The 22,508-nt window shown below is 34.7% G+C and overlaps 1 protein-coding gene across 4 annotated transcripts in view; it reads right to left on the bottom strand.

Moving 5' to 3' along the window:
- Positions 1–22,508, bottom strand: part of LOC149805131 (CLK4-associating serine/arginine rich protein-like) — a 126,464-nt gene that overhangs the window by 35,235 nt on the left and 68,721 nt on the right. For 3 of the 4 annotated variants that reach the window (XM_089947719.1, XM_089947727.1, XM_089947735.1), the window contains exons 13-15: positions 19,943–20,371; positions 12,784–12,933; positions 5,779–5,827 (exon numbers count right to left, since the gene is read on the bottom strand). In XM_089947719.1, coding sequence (XP_089803845.1) covers positions 5,779–5,827; positions 12,784–12,933; positions 19,943–20,371 — 628 coding nt within the window. Of the gene's footprint in view, positions 1–5,774; positions 5,828–12,783; positions 12,934–19,942; positions 20,372–22,508 lie in introns of all 4 variants that reach the window. The other variant, XM_089947744.1, reaches the window with a different exon arrangement.

The raw sequence follows: 22,508 nt of genomic DNA, 5'->3' as shown, positions 1-22,508 counted from the left end.
TTCATATTAAATGATTTTACTGAGTTCTGGTCACTTTTAGTGTAATGACCGATTAATCAATGACATTTTCTATAACTGACCATGGTCAAAGTTCACTTTTGCTGTGTTATAGCAAGGATCTTTCTAAGCGTATTGAAAATGGTTACATGGTTCTATTTTAAATTTTTGTTTTGTTTTAAGGCAGCTGAGGCTGGAATGTTGTAGGAATTTTTTCATTTTAAAATTCCTCTGAAATATTTTTAAAAGATTTTGTAGCAAAGAGAATCATTTTTCATCTTCCAAGTCTCCAGAAAATTTCTTTGCTGTAGCAAAATGTGATATGGATCATTAATGCCAACACTACCATGAAAATCAAAAGGGATCAAGATCTTCTAAAAATAATGCTGTGCGCTAAACCGAATTTGTTTAGAATTAACAGTGAACAGGATATAATGGATAAAACGTTACCCTGTATGTTCATTCCATGTAAAATGGGGGAATGCAATGCATTTCAAAGCATGGTATACAACTTCACAAAACTGAATATATGAAGAAGTAAAAGATTTTACTCATTTTAGAAATGGTAGCCATGTCTGGTGATAGATTTCTGATGATGTATTGGCAACATCTGTGTGAAACTGAAAGGTCTTTATGCCAGGGTGCTATCTGTCAAATTTAGTCAAATTCTATTCTGTGATTTTGGAGGCAAAGTTGTTTAAAGGTTTTTCCAGTTTTAGTAATGGTGGCCATATGATTGTGGATTGGCATAATGTGTACAAAACTGATAGGCCTTCATACCCAGATGCTTTCTGTCAATACTGGTTAAAATCTGAGTCAACGATTCTTCTGAAGAAGTCATGCAAACATTTTTCTATTTTTGGTGTGTGTGATTTAGATTCTTAACACAGCTTTAACAATTTTTCAGTCATATCGCTATGATGTCTGCAGTGTGACAGTTTAAGGGTGCTGTCTACCACTGGGGCATCATGCCGCAGACATGTAGCATGATGTCCCACCCAGTCACATTATCCTGTTACCAGGCCAACCAGTCCGAACACTAACCTCTTAATGCTGAGCGCCAAGTGAGGCAGCTGTTTGTACCATTTTTGTAAGTCTTTGCTATGGCTTGAGGCGTATGCTCTAACCATTAAACCACCCGAACAGTCCTATTTTTAGTAATGGCAGCCACATTTTATGGCAGATCAGCATGGGTATAATTTGAAAGGTCAAAATTACAATCAAACTCTGTTAGCAGTTTTTACTTTAAAAGGATTTCAAATTTCAATAGTAGTGGACATATTTAATGGTGGATCAGCAACATATGTACATTTGAAAGCCCATCATGCCAAGATGCTTTGTGCCAAATGTTAAAACAGAGACGGTGGTTTCTGAGAGGTTTAAAATAGCCATTGATGACAGATGCATAATGGACTCAGGGCCATACCAGAAGCTCATTTGTTGATTCAGCCAGGTGAGCTTAAAATCAAATTTGACCAAGAATTTGTTAATTTAAAACCTCAAACCAAATCTTTGTTTCAAACCATTACTTTCCTTGAAACAGAGAGAACCAAACTTGACTTAGGCCTTGTACAAATCTGATTTGAATGCATCTATTCCTTCAAAAGTTACTGAGCAGAAATCATTGATGGGCATAACATGGCAGGACGATGATACAGGAAACACTACATGCCTCCCACCTTTCATAACACACACACACACACACAGCATAAAATAAATGTACAATTCAGTAAATGAAATGACACTGCAATATTATGGTCAAAATTAACCAAGACATCTTTTGCACTAGCAATACAAAATAATCAATCCAGCATCCAGCAAGTATATTTGTCCATAAGGAAATAATTATTTTTAGGCCACATGCCAGTGTTATTTATCTTGAATTCATTCAATTTAGAATAGAATTCCAGATTTTCACACTTGGAAGGCAAAAATATTTAGTTTGCATATTTTTATTTAAAAAGGTCATGGTGCAATCAGTTAAAAATATTCTAATTTAAAAGCTGAAACAATGCATCTGTTTTTGCTGCTGTCTATTAAATATTAAATTGTCTATACAATGAGATGCCTTGCTTAATATTGTTAGACAAAATGCTAATACTGTATTACTAGATCTTGTCCTGGCATTAGTCCAAGTCCAAGAAGATTATTCCTTCCTCCAATCAGTAAATTGAGGTCTAGAATAAAACAACATTATCCCAGACTAACACTAACACAACACTAACAACTGAATTATCACCTGTCTTTGACTTGGTCAGAGAATGAAATGACATCACAGTGGGGCAGGGAGGTGGGAAATGGGCAATAATAACAAGCAAGTAATGCATAATTAAAATTAGTTTGACCCTCACTAAAATCTACATTCTAATAACAGTCATTACGATTACCTGCTGCCAACCCAGTGGAAGGCTGATGGCATAAGATAAACTGCCCAAGTGAACCTGCCATTGCTTTCAGTAAGGTGCTCTGTTGTAGAATAGAGGATGGCTTGGCAAAATTTTGGGGCTGATACAATTGGACCCAAAGCATAAATACACCCACTCTGCACAATGATTGATCATGATATCATCAAACAAAGTTATTCAAACAGGCCCAAGATACAGCAATTGTCCTGATTTCATGGGCTTTGATTTTCATGTGCGAAAGATATCTACCACTAAGGGATTGATAAGCTGTTTTATTAGGACCAACAATCCACGCCAAGATTCAGAGGTACTTCTGATTTAGGTACACAGAAGTACAAAACTCACTCTGGCCAAGGAGATACAGGACTGGAGATTACATTATGAACTTGAGCTACTGAATGTAGATGATTCTTTGCCAGAAACACAGGTTGGCAAAGAAACGAGACCAAATCATAGTCACCACTGATGCTGTGCATCAAACAGTTATTGAAGTATTGCAATACTGGGACCCCAAAGGACCTTAAGTGAGCTGCTATTACACTCAATACCATAGTGAAGGCTCTAGGAACAGAAGCTAGACCAAAAAGAACCAAAATTGGAAGAGCTGTCTCAAACAAAACTGTATGAATTTCCTGTGGAAAGGGAAGATGGGGAGGTGAAGACAGGCATTCTGGAGATTTATGGGGACTACCTTGTTATTCAGCTTGATGGCATATTCTTACTGAGGCAGATGTCTCTATCTTGAAACTCTCTTCCAAATCAAAGTTGTTGAACTCTTGAAAGATTGATAACAAGTCAAAACTTTCCCCCTTTCACTCATTCGGCCCCGATCCCATCTGTAGGCATGATCTGGTTTCTGCATTCATTGGCCAATCCCGCCTGTAGTCGTGGATTGTTTACTGCATTCAATGGCTAATCCTGTCTCCAGGCGTGATGAATGTGTGTTAGATACAATGCCTCTGATTGGTTACAAATGTTTTTGTTTCCAAGAATTAAACAACTATTAAACCAATCAGAAATGATTTTACTTTCATTTGTGGAAATTTGAATAGTTCAGAAGCCAAGGGTTACTGTTTGCGAGCAGTTCCACTTCATGTATTCTGTTCATGAAAAATCATAAATGATGGCGGATGTAAGAGTGAGTTTTGATGAGAGCAAAAATGAGGAGTTTCTTGGTTTAATCTCGAAATTACTGAGCAAGCTTAGGAAAGATATATTCAGCAGTTGGATATTTTGCAAGATTTAGATACAGACATAGAAATTTGAGACTGAATTGTCAGAAGATGAGGATGTTGACGGTGATGATGATAAAGTTCTTGCGGATAAACGTTGCACATAATTTTGTAAATAGTGCATAAATATGTTGTGAAAGACTTGGACAAATAGGGAGAAAAAAATACATCTCTGTGTAGACAAATTCATTTGGAATAAATGGTGAACATTTCATGGATTTTAATTGGATATAAGAAAAGAAATTAAGGTAAGAGTAAATGCATCTGTACGATGCTTTCAGAAATTTTCAAACAGGTAAAAACTCTTGGGCACAAGCAGCTAGACAGCTTAGTGCTTCTGGGGCATGGCAGCAGAGATACTGATAACAGTGCTGGGGCTGAATGAGTTAAAGGAAATTAGGAAGATCCATGAACAAAATCCAAGTCTTGGGAGGCTTGTTACCCTCTTTATTGTACCCTCTATACCTCTTTCATTCAGACACCAGTTTGAACTGGTGGAACCAAATGGAGTTCATTTGAAAAGGTGGATGGTTGAGAAATGAAGCCAGTAACCCTCCACTGTTGTGAAAAGGATGCAGGTATCGTCAGTGAAGTTGAACCAAACAAATGAAAAACGGCCCAATCTTACACCTAATGGAATATGATGAGGGAGACTTTCTTTCTATGAATATAAAGAAATTTTAAACTGGGCCTGACAGATCTACTGCTTTCCAGTTTATAACATTTAGTAGCGGCAGCCATGGAACTTTTGGAAACGGGAGCATTTCTTTGAATGTTTAGCAAGGCACATTACCATATCCATAGACCAGTGTTGCTGATTCCTCAAGTCTTGCAAAGATACTGTAGGGATTGGCTCTCAAAATAATGCCTCTGCATCAAGAGGTGCAGCCCACAAAAGTTTTTGCTTTGCTCCACAAAACTGTTCATGTCTCTAGGGTGGCATCCATACAAAGGTGAAACTCTGCAGAGAGCATCATGGACATCAAAAACATTTTTGATATCTTGGCAATGGTCTCCAAAAATCTCTGCAATACTACTGAAGATAATGATTCCTTTTTCAACTGACTGAAGAAGGCAGCTGAAGAAAAACTGGCATCGGATGTTATGGTAACTAGTATCCAAACCTTCAGCTCCAAAACCTCAAGAGAACTGACTCCCCCATCTGAGAAACAGCAAAGTCATGTGGGTGTATGACTCTGTAGCTGGAGCCTGAAACCAACTGCCACAATATAGGCGAGAGGACAGATCATGCATTATGCTGTGTGCTTCTTAACCTTAAAACAACTTCTAAGTGAGGTAACAAAAGCAGGTTTGATTTTGGCTGTGCCCCATCTAGCCTCTCAAAACTGGAGCGGATCCTGGCATATGATGATCCTGAGCTGTGGATGACCTCAATAACTGAGAAATTGGGATGTGAAGCAGACACCCAGAAATAGACGGGATCTTCCAGTGTCATAGACAAAGAAGCAGCTTCCTTCTTCCTGGATCTGTAGTCACAGTGACTTTTTTGCTACATCCCTTACCTTGACAAGGCCAAAAGCAACAAATAGGACCACTGGTTCATATACACGCTGTACATACTAAACAGTTGGTTGTGGGGCTTTCTTTTTACTGTATTTATACACATCTTCAGGTACAATAAATGATGCATGGAAAACAGGAAATAAACAACCGGAAGAATTAGGTGGGTAATTCTTACCCTAACTCCAGTTACTATACGGGGATGAACAAATATGCACCATTTGACTATCAAGGTACTCAAAACCCTAAAATTCAATGAAAAGTAATTATGCAAGTACTGGGGAGAAAATAAAAAATACAACACCACAAAGTATATAACTGACAGCAGAGATTCTGAAAGATGACTTAAATGATACAATGGTAAGAATTAAAGAACCATATGAAAATTGCCTGAAGTCTTTGGAAAAGAAGGACAATAATCCAATTAGCAGAAGCTGACCACATTATCAGATTGGGATCAATGGCCTCTTATTTCAGACGTCCAATTACTAATTGGAAGAAATAATCTCATACAACAGACTAGAGCTAGGAAAGATATAACAACACAATAATAACATGTAATGCATTACTGCTATTAAATGGGGTATTTAAAGGGTTACAAAAAATGTAATGTTCTTACTGACTTGAGATTGGGTGGAGGATTTACCAAAGCTTGCTGATGACTGGTTGGATCTGAAGAAAAATAAAAAGATATGGGAATAAGAAACATAGTAAATATTCAAGTAGCTATCTAACAAACAAAAATAATTGCACAGTACCTTGTATTCATATCAGGTAGTAAGTACAAAGATATATATATAAAGATATGAATACAGAGAAAAAAAACTTGATCTTTGGAAAAAAATACTTCTCATCAGAAGGAAGCTTTCTATGTTTGTTTTATTACTTTTAAAAGCTTTAACATGACTGATTCTCCACTAGTCAAAATGAACTGATCTATAAATCTATTTCTTCTGTCCTTTAATTCTTTTAAACTGCTGAGTCCTAAAGTCATATCAGAGTCAAAGCCACTTATCTTGACCTTAGTTATCTTGAGAACTTGTGTGTGTTGAGCATTTTACTTTTAGTCCAGTTTTAAAAAATCCTTCTTTGTTAATTTTTCTCACTTATCTTGACCCCAGTAAGTTGATAAACCAGTCGTGTCAAGCATTAAGTTTTGTTCCAAAACAACATGTGAACCCACTTGTTTCGACAAACAGCAACTTTTAATGTTAATCTCTGAGAAATGTTTACATGAAATGACCAACAAAAGTGCTAAATTTTCACACACAAGTTTGGTCAGTTATGTTTTGTTACTAGTCACAAGCAAATATTAGTGAAATAACATACTTCTAAAAATGTACAGTCTCACATATTTTTTGTGCAAATTAAATTCTTACCAAGTGGGTACAGACAATACAGCAGAATAATGTGTATTGACTTTTTGCATAGAGTAGGTCAATGTGGAAGTCACATGATACAACAAAACTGTTGGTGACACATGCTCTATTATTGATGAATTGGGCTTTCTCCAAGTTAATACAACAGTGAAAGGTTTCTGGTCATTGTTCTCAGAATAATATGACAAGAATTATGTGTCCTTTCATTCTTTTAAAAATGACTTTAATATTTCATATTTTTCTACAAAAATAGTGGATATTGGAAAGGGGTTATTGTTGATATCATGTGATTATTTGACCTCTGATGTCAATGTCATGTAAGTTGTAAGATTTGTGGAGTTGTGTGTCTAGAAATACAAATAGTAAGTACAAGGTCAAATTTCATCAATGCTGTAGTTGTGTCTTGTCTGTCAGTTGATTAAATACATTATGATTACAATAATCACAATTTATCAGAAAATAATTTTCTTATTGATTTCATGCAGGTATGACTCAGTGTAACATCGTTTCAGTTTCCTAGGCCTGCTAGTAAAGAAGCTAATATAATAATTTTCTTAGACAAAACAAGCAGAACAAAACTAAATCATTTTTTTTAGCCATTACAATATATTAGGTGAGGTCTGATGTTTCTTAACGTTTTTGTTAATTCTGATTCTGTCTTAAGCCTGTAAACTTTGACTATAATGACACATTACAGTGTATTAAATTCCATTAAATATTTGCAGTTAGATTTACTGGGGAATATTAAAACTATGATATGTTCACTGCAAAATATACACTGACTTTGCAATGAAAAGAAAAAATAAACAACACTCTGTACCTTTATTTTTGAGAGTGTACATTTTTTATTTTTGAGAGTGTACATAAATGTACACACACGAGAATAATCTAATAACAATAGGTTTTTCTGTATTGTCTGCTATGTACTGTAGTTTGAATTCTGTCTAAAAAATTACAAAATCACAAAACTTGTTACGAAGTAGAACTGTACACAACAACTAAAGCAATAATTAAACTTAAAAACAGAAACTGTTTGTTGGCAATGTTCTAGTAAACCTAAGAGTAACATACATAAATGAAGGTCAAGGTCATCTTTAAAATTATGTTACTGGTTTTTATGAACCCTGATGTCTTGGGACCAGATTATGTTGTCAATTGTTTTATAACCCTCCTCCCCCCAATATGTAACTCAGATAACTGGGTTTGACTGTATTAACTCTAACATATCAAATTTGGTAATATAAATATGTTCTTATATGTTGGACTTGACATGTTCAAAGATACATAAAAGTGCAGCACAATATATGACTTTTAACATGGAACCTACAATCACGGAAAAAAGATAAATGAACATGTTTCAGACACTGTTCAGACATACATTTTAAGTTTGGTTAAATCAATAATCAATATTTTTTTTCGGGAAAAAAACAAGTTATTGAACCAACATTATTCAAAGTTCTCTCTTCAGTTATATCTACTAAATGGGTTTGATAAAAATCTATTCAAACTTGTCTGTGTTATCATGCTCACAAGCTAGTACACCTATGTACCTGAGACAGGAATTTTGTCAATAGCAGAGTGCTATCAATTTGTTTATTGGCATGCCTCTAAATACAAAGTCTTGTCAAAAATAATCTGGACATACAAAACTGTTATGAGTGACCACCTGTCATTTCTGACCACAGTCATAATGCACAGATCAATTTTATTTTATAAACGTTCTGTTGTGAGTGATCACCTGTTGAATGCGACCAGCGCCCAAGATGTCTTGGCAAAATATGCATTTTGACACTGCCATGAATGACTGCAACTGCAAAAATGGGGGCAATCTCCATCAACCTTTATTTAATCCAATTACCACTGGTACATTCTAAATTAAAAAAAGAGGATGGCTTCCGGTATCTAAAATTTTGCATATATGATTTTAATGTTTTATATTTTCTATTGTAAACCAGACTAAAAGTACCTGTAGAGTATTCCAGCACATCTAAATCTATGAATGACCATCCATATTGCAAGAACAGAGACAGACACCATTGACCTTTATGTAATCATTTGTAAAAATGATTGCTTGAATAGTGAAGATTATACTGATCAAAAACACACAAAAAGAAAAAGGAAGAAATAAAGATTCTGGCTACCCGGTCTGTTTATAGTGACAGATGGTACAGTTTTTGAACCAGGCTAATATACATGACATGAATTGCCACTGTAGTCCCCAAATTAATGTAGTGGTCACATATATTAACTTTAGAGTTAATCTGTATTGCCTGGGGGTGAATATTATAAAGGTAGGGTGTTATAAAGGAAAAGGAGTAAATCAGAAAGATTTCATATGCTGATACATGTACATATGAGCTTCAAATGTAAATGTGATTTCATGTTTAATGACAAAAGTGTATCCTTATTGCAATATAATTTTGTTTTCAGATGAATGCATACAATAATAACAAAAAATAGAAAATACAAACAGTGATTGTTGTTATTATGTTTCTTTAAATTGTTTGGAAACTGGTCTTTTGTACAAACCTGTTATGAGAGATCATCTGTCTTGAGAGTCTGTTTTTTGTTGGCAGAAGGACGGTTTCTCATAACAGGTTTTAATGTATATGTAATTATGGAGTGACAACATCATAACATAATACATCTGACTTAAGACAGGGAATATAAAAAAGCAAGCAATTACCAATAGAAAATTAGGTGGGATTTAAAAAAGCAAGCAATTACCAATAGAAAATTAGGTGGGATTTTCAAACCCCTTCACGAATGTGGGGGTGTTTAGGTGGTCAGAACAGCACCATTTTTATTTAGAACTGGCTACATACTATTATAGTATTTAAGTGGTCAAAACAACCATCTGTTCACCAGATGTAGCCATATAAAGATGTTCAAGATGTCAAGGCTGACATTTTGAGGTGAACCATTTTAAAATAGAAAATAGTTGCTTATCCATAAATTCTAATGTCCTCACTAACAGGACATCTAGAGTAGCCATCAACATATAGACATATACAGGGGTCATTCAAGTCTGAAATCAGGTCAGTGTGGCCTTTTGGTATGGCAGAATTACTCTCCTGGACATGCATCCACATGTCAATTTTATCGAGCGTGGGTTAAATATGGTGAAAGATATTGTAGGTCTAATGAACAGATAACCAAAAATATAAAAGCCCATAATGCATGAACATTAGGCTACAGTGATCTGATTTCATTATGGTTGAGTTACCCTCCATGTGATGCCTCTGCATGCCACGTTTTGTCAGTGTCAGAGAAATAATATTCAAGATATTGAGGATGTGAAACAAATTGATAGCTGAAAATACAAGTCTCCCATGTGTGAAATATTAGGCCACAATGTCAAAGTATTGATATGACAGGATCATTCACTTAATATACATCTACATTGCAAATTTAATAAATGCAAGTGAAATAATATCAAGGATAGTGAATATGTATTGATCAGATACTTTAAAAATAAAATTGTCACTCAAGCATGAATAATTGGTCACAATGACCTAGTGTTGGTAAGATTTAGTTACTCTTGTTAAGTTGAATCCACATACCAATTATTGAGAGTGTATGTGAGCTCCGAGTCCACGATATGGAGGGTGTAATGAATGAATCACTTAAAATTCACTAGTAGTAAATTGAGCATAAATATTATGTTACAGTTTTGCCATTGCTATGCTGCCTTCTTTGAGATACAACGTGACCAATTTTTATGAATGGGTGAAATCGGGTCTTAGATATTAAAGGTGTAACAAAAGAAAGCTGAATATACAACAGTTATTGAAGCATGAAAATTGGGTTACACTGAACAAGATTTATCTACTTTTACTGAGTTTTACTATTGTAACTATGTAGGTGACATAGGGTATAATATATAGTCAGGGCTAACAAATAATTAGCTGAAAATACACAAGTCACTGATGTAAATTAGGTTACACTGAACTATATCACACTGACCTAGTTTTTGGTATGGTTGAGTTACTTCTCCCAAGATATTTAAGATATGGCTGGGTAACAAAACAATGATAAGGTAAAAAAATAATAAACAAACAATTGTATATAGTGAGAAGTGTTTTAGCAACAATCCCATGTCAATATGATTATCTCATGTCAATATGATTATCCCTTAAAGTAAGCAGGACAATAAAAAAATGTCAAGATCTTATTGCTGTGCTGGAGGTCTGTTCATCATTTAGGACCAATTGCATGCTGTATATACTCACTTGTAAGTTAATACATTTTACTGAAAATTTTATACATGCCGAGTTAAGGGTCGTCATTTAAGTGAGACATACAAAAAAATGTGACCAATCAAGGGATAATGTTAGAAACTCTAGATGTATGCAGTACATAAAGATACTGTAAATGTAAATGTAAATGTAAATATTTGTACGTTTTCATGCTACTATTATAATATTTGGAAAAGTATCCAATGTGTCATGATGGTAATGATTACACAATACATGTATCTACAGTTATTTGGATTTTAATATTTTGAAAATATTACTGGTAAATTATATACTTCCCACAGTAAAGTGAAGTGTCCTTCAATGTTGTTTATTATTAGTGTTTACTAGTAAGTATATTGTTTCCATTTTCATGTCAGTTCTAACAGCCTGTATCTGTGTTTATACTAATATTTGTCTTTTGCTATATAAACACTGTGTTTGATGCAATAAAAGATACAATTAACAATGACTGGAAGACAATGGAGGATTCCTGAACTTCATGAAACAATGAGGATGAAGTCTTGGACTTTGTACCAGATGACATTAGATTCTGACTTTTATTGAATACCATGAGTCACAAAAAAGTGGATTTAACTTTCACTGTTCATTTTGTAACACGTATGGAACTAAAATATGATGGGAGATATTATGAATTGGATCATTATGAACTACTTTTATACCTGCATGTGACCTATAATATAATTTGTGGATTTAAGTTTGCAAGCACTATGGATTTTAATGGATTTAATAAGGACTAATTGTAAATTGTCAATTTATTTGTGATGTATTCCACACAATAATATAAATGTATTTTACGCTGGATTTGTCTTTAATTTTCCTATCTAACAATCTGTCCATCCAGTTTGGCTAGTTTATTTTTCAAAAGTGTAACTCACTGATGACAAATCACCCTTCACCAAATCTGACTTGCACAATACACCTTGACTTATTAGAGGTGCAAAGAGAAATTTTGGCTTTTTTGTTACTAATAAAGGGCAATGGGGATGTCGACTTATAATCGAGTATATACAGTATTGCAAGAAATCCTTCAGTGAAAACCCCACATTTTCTATGACCATCTATTCAGAAGAACAAGCTATAACAAGATTTTCAGAATGGACATCACAGTGGCCATATTAGATATCTGACTGGCATCATTCCCATTTAGGACCAATTACATACGAGAACAGTCTTTTAGTGAAAATCACATGTCAAATGGCTATCCATTTAGTAGCTATAATGATTCTTAAGATAGATGCCATGGTACCAGTTAGTACTATGGTTTATATAGGAAACTTTACAAAAGAAATAGTCTAGCGATAAACCCATCTGTTGAGAAGAAGCAGCGATAGCAAGATTTTCAAGACAGTCACTATGGTGACTATGCTGGAAGTCTGTGAGGCAGTTTTCATCTCCCTATTATAAAAAATATTTTAGCCCAAATCACATGTTGCTACAACCATGAGGACATCAGCATTAATGTCATTCAGGCTCAACCACATATCAAAAGAAGTCTTTAAGTTAAACCAATATATATCATAGTGACGATTGGTTAAGAGATGTAGCAATAAGATTTTCAAGACTGGATCTCACATTGGCACTATTTTCACTTAGGATCAAGTCAATATCGTAAAAACCCTTTTAGTGAAACCCCAAACAAATATGATTTTCGATTCAGAAGTAGTAGTGATAACAAGACTTTCAAAACACCACCATATTGGATATCTGAGGGGCACCATTATTGTTTATTATCACCTAGAGTTAGACAATGAGATGAATTTAAAGTCTATGGCAATCCTCCAGTAATTTAGGAGAAGTAGGTCTAACAAATTTGTGATAATGAGAGGACAATCACATAAACTTACAAACTAGAGCCACATATTCTGGCAAATCTCAATGCCTTTTATTACGTATTTCATATGGATATATATGAAGCATGTGTCTTGCTGTTGTTTCACATGCAATACAAAAACTACCCAATACCTGAACAATACTATTTATATCGACTCACTTTTTTGAGGAGTTATCACGACTATGCATGTTGCTAGAACTTGAGGTCTCATCATCACTGGAGTCTGAGCTGTCAGAACCTGATTTAGAAGACAAACTATCTCTCCTGTATCGCTTAATCACAGTCACTTGAACTTTTGGTGGTGAAGTTCTGAAAGTGGAAAATGACATTACCGAAAATTTATTTACTTCTTTAGATAATGTTAATTAATAGCGAACTTACTTCCAAGGTAACTAAAAAATTATAACATTGTAATATCTTAAGTAAAATACAATAGTAAATAAAAATTCAAGGAACTTGGCATTTGTGTGTGTGTGTGTGTGTGTGATTTGAATTTTTAATGCAGCTTTAACAATTTTTCAGTCATATTGCTACGATGTCTGCATGTGTGGCGGTTTATAGTGATGTCTAGTACTGGGACATCATGCCGCAAACATGTAACATGATGTCCCACCCAGTCACATTATCCAGACACCAGGCCGACCAGTTCTAATACTAACCTCTTAATGCTGAGCACCCAGCGAGGCAGCTGTTAGTACCATTTTTATAAATCTTCAGTATAACTTAGCTAGAGTTTGAACCTGCAACCTCCTGCATCCGAGGTGGATGCTCTAACCCCAGGCTGTGTTGTACAACTAATGTTACTTTGTGGAAACCATTTATCACTTATAGTCACACAAAACTTGATTTTCAACCCTTTTATCCTAAAATAAACAGGTTTCTACCTTGCCCCAAGTTAAAACCACCAACAAAGTTTGGTTCACATATGTGATACAAAACTGATATTATTGTGAAGAAATACTTTTTCTTCTCACAGTGTCATAGTGACCTATGACCTTTTGACCCCATGGTCAATAGGGTTACTCATTACCCCTAGCCCAAGCCATCCACATAATCTGGTATATGTAGATGGCACAAAATTGAAGCTATTGCTGAGCAACCATTTTTCTACTTTATCACTATGATAATGAACTCTTAACCTTTTCACCCTGAATTTTTCACCATGATATCAATAGGGTTCTTTCATTATGCTAAGTGCAAGCTGCAACATGTTTGGTAACTGTAAATGGTGGACAACATGAATTATTGTTCAGAAAGGAATCTGTGAACAGACAGATGAATGGACAGCATCAAATTACACTCTGCCTCATGGCAGTCATATAAAAAGGGAAAACCTCTTGTGAAAATAGTTCAAATGCAATGACTAGTCAACATAAAAATCATCTGCTGATGTTGACGATGACTTTAATTTATAATAAGTGTCACAGCAATCAACTAAAAACTGCAGTTGCAGCTGCATTCACAAAGTTTGGACATACACAGCGTGCAGTTGTTAAGTCAAATGGGGCAATAACTCCTAAAAAAATTATACACATCTATAAATGGTGAAAATAATAGCTACCAAGCTTCAAAGAACACATAATCAACAAATAATCCACAGCAATCCATAAACAACTGCAAGACATGTTTGAAAGGTTGTCTGATACTGCAATTAACTGCTGGGCAACAACTAAAACTGGGAGAAAAGAAATTTGTTGAAATGTTCATCTTCATGTTTTGACCATAACATTTACCAATTTTACAAACGTTCATGATAACACATCAAAAGCTGAGGAACTAGTTGTGCTAACAAGGTTGTGTCATATACTGAATTAACCTACATGATAAACCTGCTACATGCATCTTCAGGTGATGACCATACTATGAACAAATTTCAACTAAATTGTGGGACTAGTGTCATACACTGCAGTAAGCTATGTATGAAACAAAAGGGCAAAAACTCAAAAAAATATGACAGGAACAAAATGATTAGCCATTATGCATATCTTCAGGAGGCGACCATAAGATGTATGAATTTCCACGGCAATCCATCAAAAACTGAAAGACCTGTTATGCTAACAAAATTGTGTCATTTTTCAAGACAAAAAGGGCAATAACTCTTATTGTCTATAAGCTCATCTTTACCATATTTATAACATTTCATGGCCATCCATGAGAAAATGCAGGGCTAGCGGCATTAACAGGACTGTGCTGGATGAAAATACAGACAATATTGACATATGGATTACTATATTCCCATGTACTTCACACTGACATATATTCTGAAGGTTTTATCTTCTTAAAATTTTCATGAAGTTCATTTGTATAATTTTTGAACATGATATTTAGCTATTTGGGTTTAGCTAACCTAAATTCAAACAAGCATGTTTTTATTGATAAGGAATCTATCTAAATATAAAGATTTAGACTACTAAATTATTAAAATCTATTCATAAAAACAAAAAACAAAAGCCCTCAAAGAGACTGATGCTCTCCTATCCTAAAAGTGTTTCCTGGAATTCAAGATAAGACCATTTCTTCTTTCTAACCAGTGTTGAAACCATTTTGGCAATAAGATTTTCGGATTACACAAGTGGGAGACATATTGTATAAAAGATTGGCACCATTTTCATTAAAGACAAATTAGATGCCATCCATGGATCTCACACTATTTTTAATGATAAAAGTCCAGGTCTTCCCAGGTTCACTTATGACCATTAATGAATTGAATTAAAGAACATTTTAGCTTTGAAAAACAAAAATTCAAATCAAAAGCCACTGTTCAACTCAGCGAGTCAAACCTATATCAAATTTGGCTTACTACTCTGTCTATAAGTAATGGTAACCCATTTTCCAATACTACTGCTTCACTTGGTTATGACTGCACCAACTTAATATGTAAGAGATTATGCACTGACTGGATTACTGACTGCTCTCTCACTGGTCCATAAAAATGAGGTTAACAGCTGGCACAATATGTCATTTTTGTTGACCAATAATTTGGAAGATTTCTACATATTAAGCACTGTTTGAGAGTACAATTCGTCGCAAAGGTGAGATGCAGTCATAGTTACTATTGACAATAATTGTAAACACAGTGCTCCATTTGCTAGCTACCATAAAATAATCTTTCATAATACATTTTTAAAAACTTTACATATCAAAACAGACAATGGTGAAAATATGTTGTATTATTGATCTCTTAAACTTAAAGAGATCGCACATCACAGACACATTGGCTTATTGTAACGTTAGCCTGGTCTTCGTACCTTCTACATATGAAAAGATATTGTTATGGAGCCACCTATGGACTAATCAATCTACCAGACAAATCTAATGAAGCATTTGGATTGACTACACAAATATGTTTATGGTAAGAACCTAAATGATCCATACTGCAACTACTAACTATTCTAGCAAGACTCAATAAGTTTAACTGATGATCAGTTCAATTATAAATCAATTATATAATTTGTTTCTATCATCAAATGGTGGCAGAAAATTCCATGTTTTCCCCCAACTTTTATCAATTTTCATCAGGAAGAAATTGATCATTTCTCAAAACTTTGTCCACATTTCGAAGACTTTTGGATTAAACCCCATGCAAATATGAACATCATTTAGGAAGAGTAACAATAAAAGATTTTTAAGATGGCCATCACAGCAGCTATATTGGATGTAAGATTGGCAGCATTTTCATTTGGGACCAACTAAATAAAATGAGGACAGCCTTTTTGTGAAATCCCAATGTTAAAAAAAAACATCTATTCCAGAAATGCAGCAATAACAAGATCTGTAAGATGGCCACCATGATAACCATACTGGATGTCAAATTGGTTCCATTTCCATTTACCAAACAGACATCATAAAATGTCCTTTCATGAAAAACACATGGTCTATTTGACTATTATTTATGTCCATTAGCAATAAACAAATTTTCAAGATGGCTGCCATGGTGGACATATTGAATGTCAGATTGGCACCATTTTGATTTAGCACCAACTAGACATGAAATCTTTCAGTGACAACCCCATGCTGATATGATTTTCCATTCAGGATGATAGTGATAAGATTTTCAAGAAGGCTGCCATGGTGGCTATACTGGGCATAAGATAACATTTTTATTTCAAACTAAACATTGGTGAAAACCCCATATTTATATGACTATCCATTCAAAAATAGTATGATAAAAAGATTTTTAAAATATCTACTGCAATGGCCAGATCGGATATCCAAGCAGCACCATTTTCATTTACAGCTAACTTGACCATGAGATGAATTTTAAAGACAATTCTCCAAGTAGTTTAGGATGAGTACTGATAACAAACTGTTGTTATTTGTTCAGATGCAATGTGCTGATGTGGATGTATTTTATCCATTTCATGCACACACTGCTGGAGCTCTCATCTTTCCACGGACCTAATTTCATGGGCAGCTTTGGATACCTGAGCCTAATCTTTGGAGGCTGGGTCTAGTTCAAATGCTGTCATTGATGAAAAGTCAGTGGATGAGGATCCTAGTTCTTATTCTGATTGACTAAGACTGGTCATCAATGGCAGCAATGGATTCTATTGTTCAGCCTCAAGAAGAGTTGTGACTGGATCTAGATCAGATGAAAGTCCCAGTTAGTTAACAGTGGCTATATTAAACAGAATTTAATACATTTAATCCCCTTGACTAATGTGATTTAATATATTAGTCTGTTTGTCTATTTTCCAGATTTCATTATCTAAATCATTATGCTAAAGGTTGATCGTCATGTCTAGCTGCATTTACTACTAATGAGGCAATTAACTACATTTTGTCTTCCTGTATGAGGAAATGTACAACCAGTTGGTTATGGACAGTGCTAGTAGCATTTCCGGGTTACTGGTCATATGGCTTGCATGAATTTTCGGAGTATCACACAATACTCTGTGCCCTCTGTTGGGGAACTGGCACCCTGCCCATTTCAGATTCTAGCTGGACCATTGTTTTGATTGGCTGATTGTTTTTTTTTTGGTTTGTTATTTATTTGTTTTAAAGGCAGATTCAACACATTACTGGCTACAATATGCAAAGGAAATGAGAGCTATGTGCCTTTCCAAAGACACACTGAGGCAGCTGACTTAAAATGGACCTGGTGGTGAAAAACACAGTACACGTGCCAAATGATTTATAGGCAACTAAACTGAAGGCCACTTCGGTAAGTAAATCTGTGTGGATGTATAAGTACAAACAGGACAAGATCTGGTCATCTGAATGAGAAAAAGAACAAATCATGGACTCTCAGTTTTAATGTAACAGAAAGAAGTGAAATCAACAATTTCAGTAAAATCAACAAGTAATTTATTTCTCTACAATACAAAGTGAAAATTCAAGAGACATTTACAGTGTTGTGAATTAAAACCCAAATATCATAAATGTCCTATCACAAGTCCAAAAGTATAGAATGTTCTGAATGAATCCAAGTCTTGAATATCTTGATGTACCACAACGATCCAATCCAGAATGTTTTTGAACAAGTTATTTACAACTTACAGTCATTGACAAAAGTTAGACACGTAAATATTGTTTACAAATGACCATTATCTTCAAGTAAATTCATCAATCATGGACAAAAGTTGAGCACATAATGCAGATATATATAACACAAAAATCCAAATTTAAGGCTGGCCTGGGACTGAAAAAATATTGACAGATTTTGGCACAAATCATTTTTTTCAGCTTGGGATTTTTTTCTTCCACCACTACCTAACCCAATGAAAAAATGGTAAAGATCTCTTATGTCTTATGTATTGTTTTAAGGTACTTCTTTTTAAGAATTTTATTAAAAGTATTTTTGTCAAAAATAATTTGGCTTAAGGCTTAATATGGCATCATTGTCCTTTCAATATAATAAAAATGGCTATAAAATATAAAAAATATATTTTAATACAGTTTTACGGTTTGTATTTTGTGAACACATGTACATTTGTGAGAAGTATTTCAGCAGTGATAAAATTGTGAACAATATGTTTGGTTTTGTTTGGTTTGGATTTGTGGGATTAATGCCATTTTTCAGCACTTGATAGGATCTACATTGCAGCAAGTATATTTTGTGGAGGAAAAACCTTGGAAGACCCTAGAAAGAACAACCAAATCATGGGAAGCTACTGGCAAGATTTCTCACATACCCACAATGGCAGAGTCAAGACTATAACCCAAATGAACAGAGGTGAGATGTCAGTGATCTTTAGAGTGTCTTAGATCACTCAGCCACCCAGGGCCCCTGACCAATATGCACTGTTATAATAGTTCCTACATAACCTAAATATCAACTGCCAATTAAATCTTTTGTGTCTTATAAATTTGATACATAGTTTCACAAATCTCAAAAATAAAAATAATTTTTAATTATTGTCTGAACTGAACAAGTAAATAAGGCTGTACAAAGAGGTAAATGAAAAATTATCCCAGATGAAATATTTGCCTGTTACATTGGTGTGCATAACTACTATTCTGAATATTAACTGAGAAAATCAATATAAGTTCATATTTTGTTAGAATGATGACCTACCTCTATGATAAAATAAAAGCTGATACAAAATTAAATTTCTCTTGTTTCAATGAGGCAGATAATGGGATATAATTCATGAGGGTATAATTTTATGTGAACACTAATGGCCTCTCAAGTGGTTAGCTGTAAGCTAGACTCCATTTATTGATGGCGAAATTTACTGAAGAAACAAGCTATGCAAGCAGTTGTTTCTTTTTTGATAATACAGCATACCATTTTGTATAGATGGCTAATTGTTTAACTTCAAATTGTGCAATTAAGAATGGTGTAATGCACGTATTATATAAGTTTATCACCGGGTGATCTATACCTAACAGAGCCAATTTTGACACCTTAACGAGCAGTGCTTATTACTGAGTGTAATTAGTGTCAGGTAAAGAAGTTTCATGTCAAGTTATTTCATAAATCTGTTAGACACAAGGACAAAATGGTCAAATATGAGGTGTTTCATAGAAGGAAAATTCCTTGAAAACAAGTGAATTAACAGAAAAGCTGTGGAGCAATTTTTTTCTTCACAGAAATATTGGCTAAATGTATATTTTTGAGGGAAGTGCTGTTGTTGTTGTTGTTGTTGTTGTTGTAGGGTTTAATGCCATTTTTCAGCACACAATAGGCTATACATGGTGGCCAGTATTAATGGTGGAGGAACCCAGGAAAACCCCGGAAAGAACCACCGACCCACGAGAAGCTACTGGCATGCTTTCTCACATACCCACATTAGCCGAATTTGAGACTCGAACTGAGGGAAATGCAACTTGGTTGATAATTATTTTGCATTATATGTGGCTGACATACACTTACCTTGATTTTGAATGAGACCGTGACTTTGATTTGGAAGGTTTTGACCTTGATCTAGAATGAGACTGTCTTCTTGACCTGGACCTGGATCTTGAACTTGATTGTGATGACCTAGAGTGTGATCTTGAGTTAGATCTTGACCGTGATCTAGATTTACTTGATGAGGCATAATGTCTACGAGAACCTCGGGAGCGACTCCATGACCGTGACCTTCTGGCTGATCTTCTACTGCTGTAAGAACTTCTAAAGCTTCTGCTTCTTCTGGATTTTGACAGGGAACGTGACCTTGAACTGCGTGACCTGGATCTCCTAGACAGTGGTCTGCTGTAACCCTTACGTGACCTGGACCTTGACCTAGATCTGGACTTAGTTCTTGAATGATAAGATCTCTTTCCTTGACTGTCTCTGGACCGTCTGTCACCCCCTGAAGTCCTGAAATGGGAAATTGTGAGTGTAACCTAGCAAGGAAATATTCAAAGCCAGAAAACCCTATCAGTACTGTTGTTTGGGGCATGTATGGAAGTGTCTATATGCTAGCTTGGCACTTCTGGGTTTATAGCTGCATCCCAAGTTGTGCCAGTGCAAAGGTTAGGTCAATAGTTTAGCCTGGGCTGACTGTTTTCTTTCATTCTATATACTGTTTCAAATCAATATCAAAAGATACAATGAAATGGTCCTTACAATTTACATTTGAGTGAAAATAAAATGTTTAACAAATAAAAAACTGGCAAGAAAATAATTTATTTCATATCTACTGAAGGCTTAGCACACTTTTAGAAAAATGAGATAAATTTGAAAAGACCTGCTCAAACATTATCAAGACATTATTAAAATTTTAGCTTACATGGCTGAAGCGAGTTCATTAAATGCATGCAATTGCACACTAAGTTATCAAGGGGTGGTGATGTAGTAATTCTGACTATTCAAAGTGTTGTGAACTGTTCATAAAACTGATTTTTGATGGGTAGCACATGGTCTTTAACAGAGAAAAATAACATTGATTCCCCATGTGTTCAATTCCAGTTGCTTTTTTTGAATGCCTCAATGAAAGACAGACATCAGAGGAAGACAAAAACTTCAGGTGGATGAGATCTATAAAGCCCACGTGGGCCTGATACAGCTCAATTGGCTGACATCTGTCGAACAACCAAATGCACAAACAGTTAACCAAGAATCTGGGTCAGTAGGATGCTTTTTGTTGAAATTTCTTCAAATGCTATTTATTGCACATGCTTCAAGGTTTCTTTCTTTATCCATGGCATTTCAGCTGTACAATACTGAAAGGCCCTTATGCCAGGATGCTGTGTGTCAAAGTTGGTCAATTCTGTTCAGCAGTTTTTTAACATGATGCTGTATAAATTTTTTAAATAGTTTTAGTGGTGAATTGGCATAATTTGTACAAATCTCAAAAGCCTTTATGTTAGGATGATTTATGTACATGTTAGTCAAATTCTGCTTAGCAGTATTCAAAAAAAGCTATCTAAAGCTTTTTATATTTTTAGCAACAGGGACCATATTTTAATCACAGATGGCATCACTGGCATAAAACTGCAATACTTCAATGTCAGGATGTTTTTTTTACCAAATCATATCAGGTTCTGCAGAGCAGTTTTTGTGAAGAAGGCAATTAAAGTTTTTTTTATATATTTTTGGCAACAGTGTCCTTATCTGAAGGTGCATCAACATCATCTGCATAAATTTTAAAGGTCTTCAAGTCAGGATGCTTTCTGACAGGTTTGTTCAAAATGTATTCAGTGTTTTATAGACAAGTTGTTTAAGTCTTTACAAGTGTTAGTAATGGTAGTCATATCTAAGGATGGATCAATATCATTTGTGTATATTTGGAAGGTCTTCATGCCTGGGTGCTTTCTATCAAGACAGGTCAAATTTTAGATGGCAGTTTTGTATAAGTCATTCAAATGTTTCTACTTTAAGTAATGGCAGCCATATTTCCAACCTGAATGGTATCTTATGATCTTGAAAGGTCTTCATGCAAGGATGCTTCTTTCAAGTTATTTTTAATTCTCTGCAGCCATTTTGGAATAAAGTCTGTTTAAGGACTTTATATAGTAAAAACAAACATATCTGAAGGCAGACTCCCATCATTTGTACAAAGGACTAAGTTTTGTTTTCATCCAAACAGTTCTAAAATATGTTAAAAAATGAATTTTCATGGAAAGTTTTTACCTAAAACAAAATGTTACAATAAAAATGGTTCTGCTCAACACAATAAGGTGAAGTTGTTTGCATTTGCAACATGCACAATAGAGAGATAAGCTGGTATGCTACTTTCATGTACTGTGATTGAAATTTCTTAGCATGTGAGAAATATGGAAGATCATGCATTACTGAAACCTGTCAGCTAATCAAGATTGCTGCTCCATGTGCTCAACTAGTCTAACTTAAGCTGTTTTTAAAATAGGGAAATACAAGATTTTGAAAGTGCAATAAATGCATTTTAAAGAATAAAAAAGTGAAAAGGGTATTATTGGCTTATCTTTTTTCCAATTTCCAATTTACTTTTTAAGTCAAGAAATGTAAAAAGACCAAATAGAGCTAACAGTCATTT

Source organism: Sinohyriopsis cumingii, chromosome 2, assembly GCF_028554795.1.
Source record: "Sinohyriopsis cumingii isolate HCF-2022 chromosome 2, ASM2855479v2, whole genome shotgun sequence".
Lineage (NCBI taxonomy): Eukaryota > Metazoa > Mollusca > Bivalvia > Unionida > Unionidae > Sinohyriopsis > Sinohyriopsis cumingii.
The sequence above is the reverse complement of the archived record's forward strand: the minus strand, read 5'-3'. Positions and strand labels throughout refer to the sequence as shown.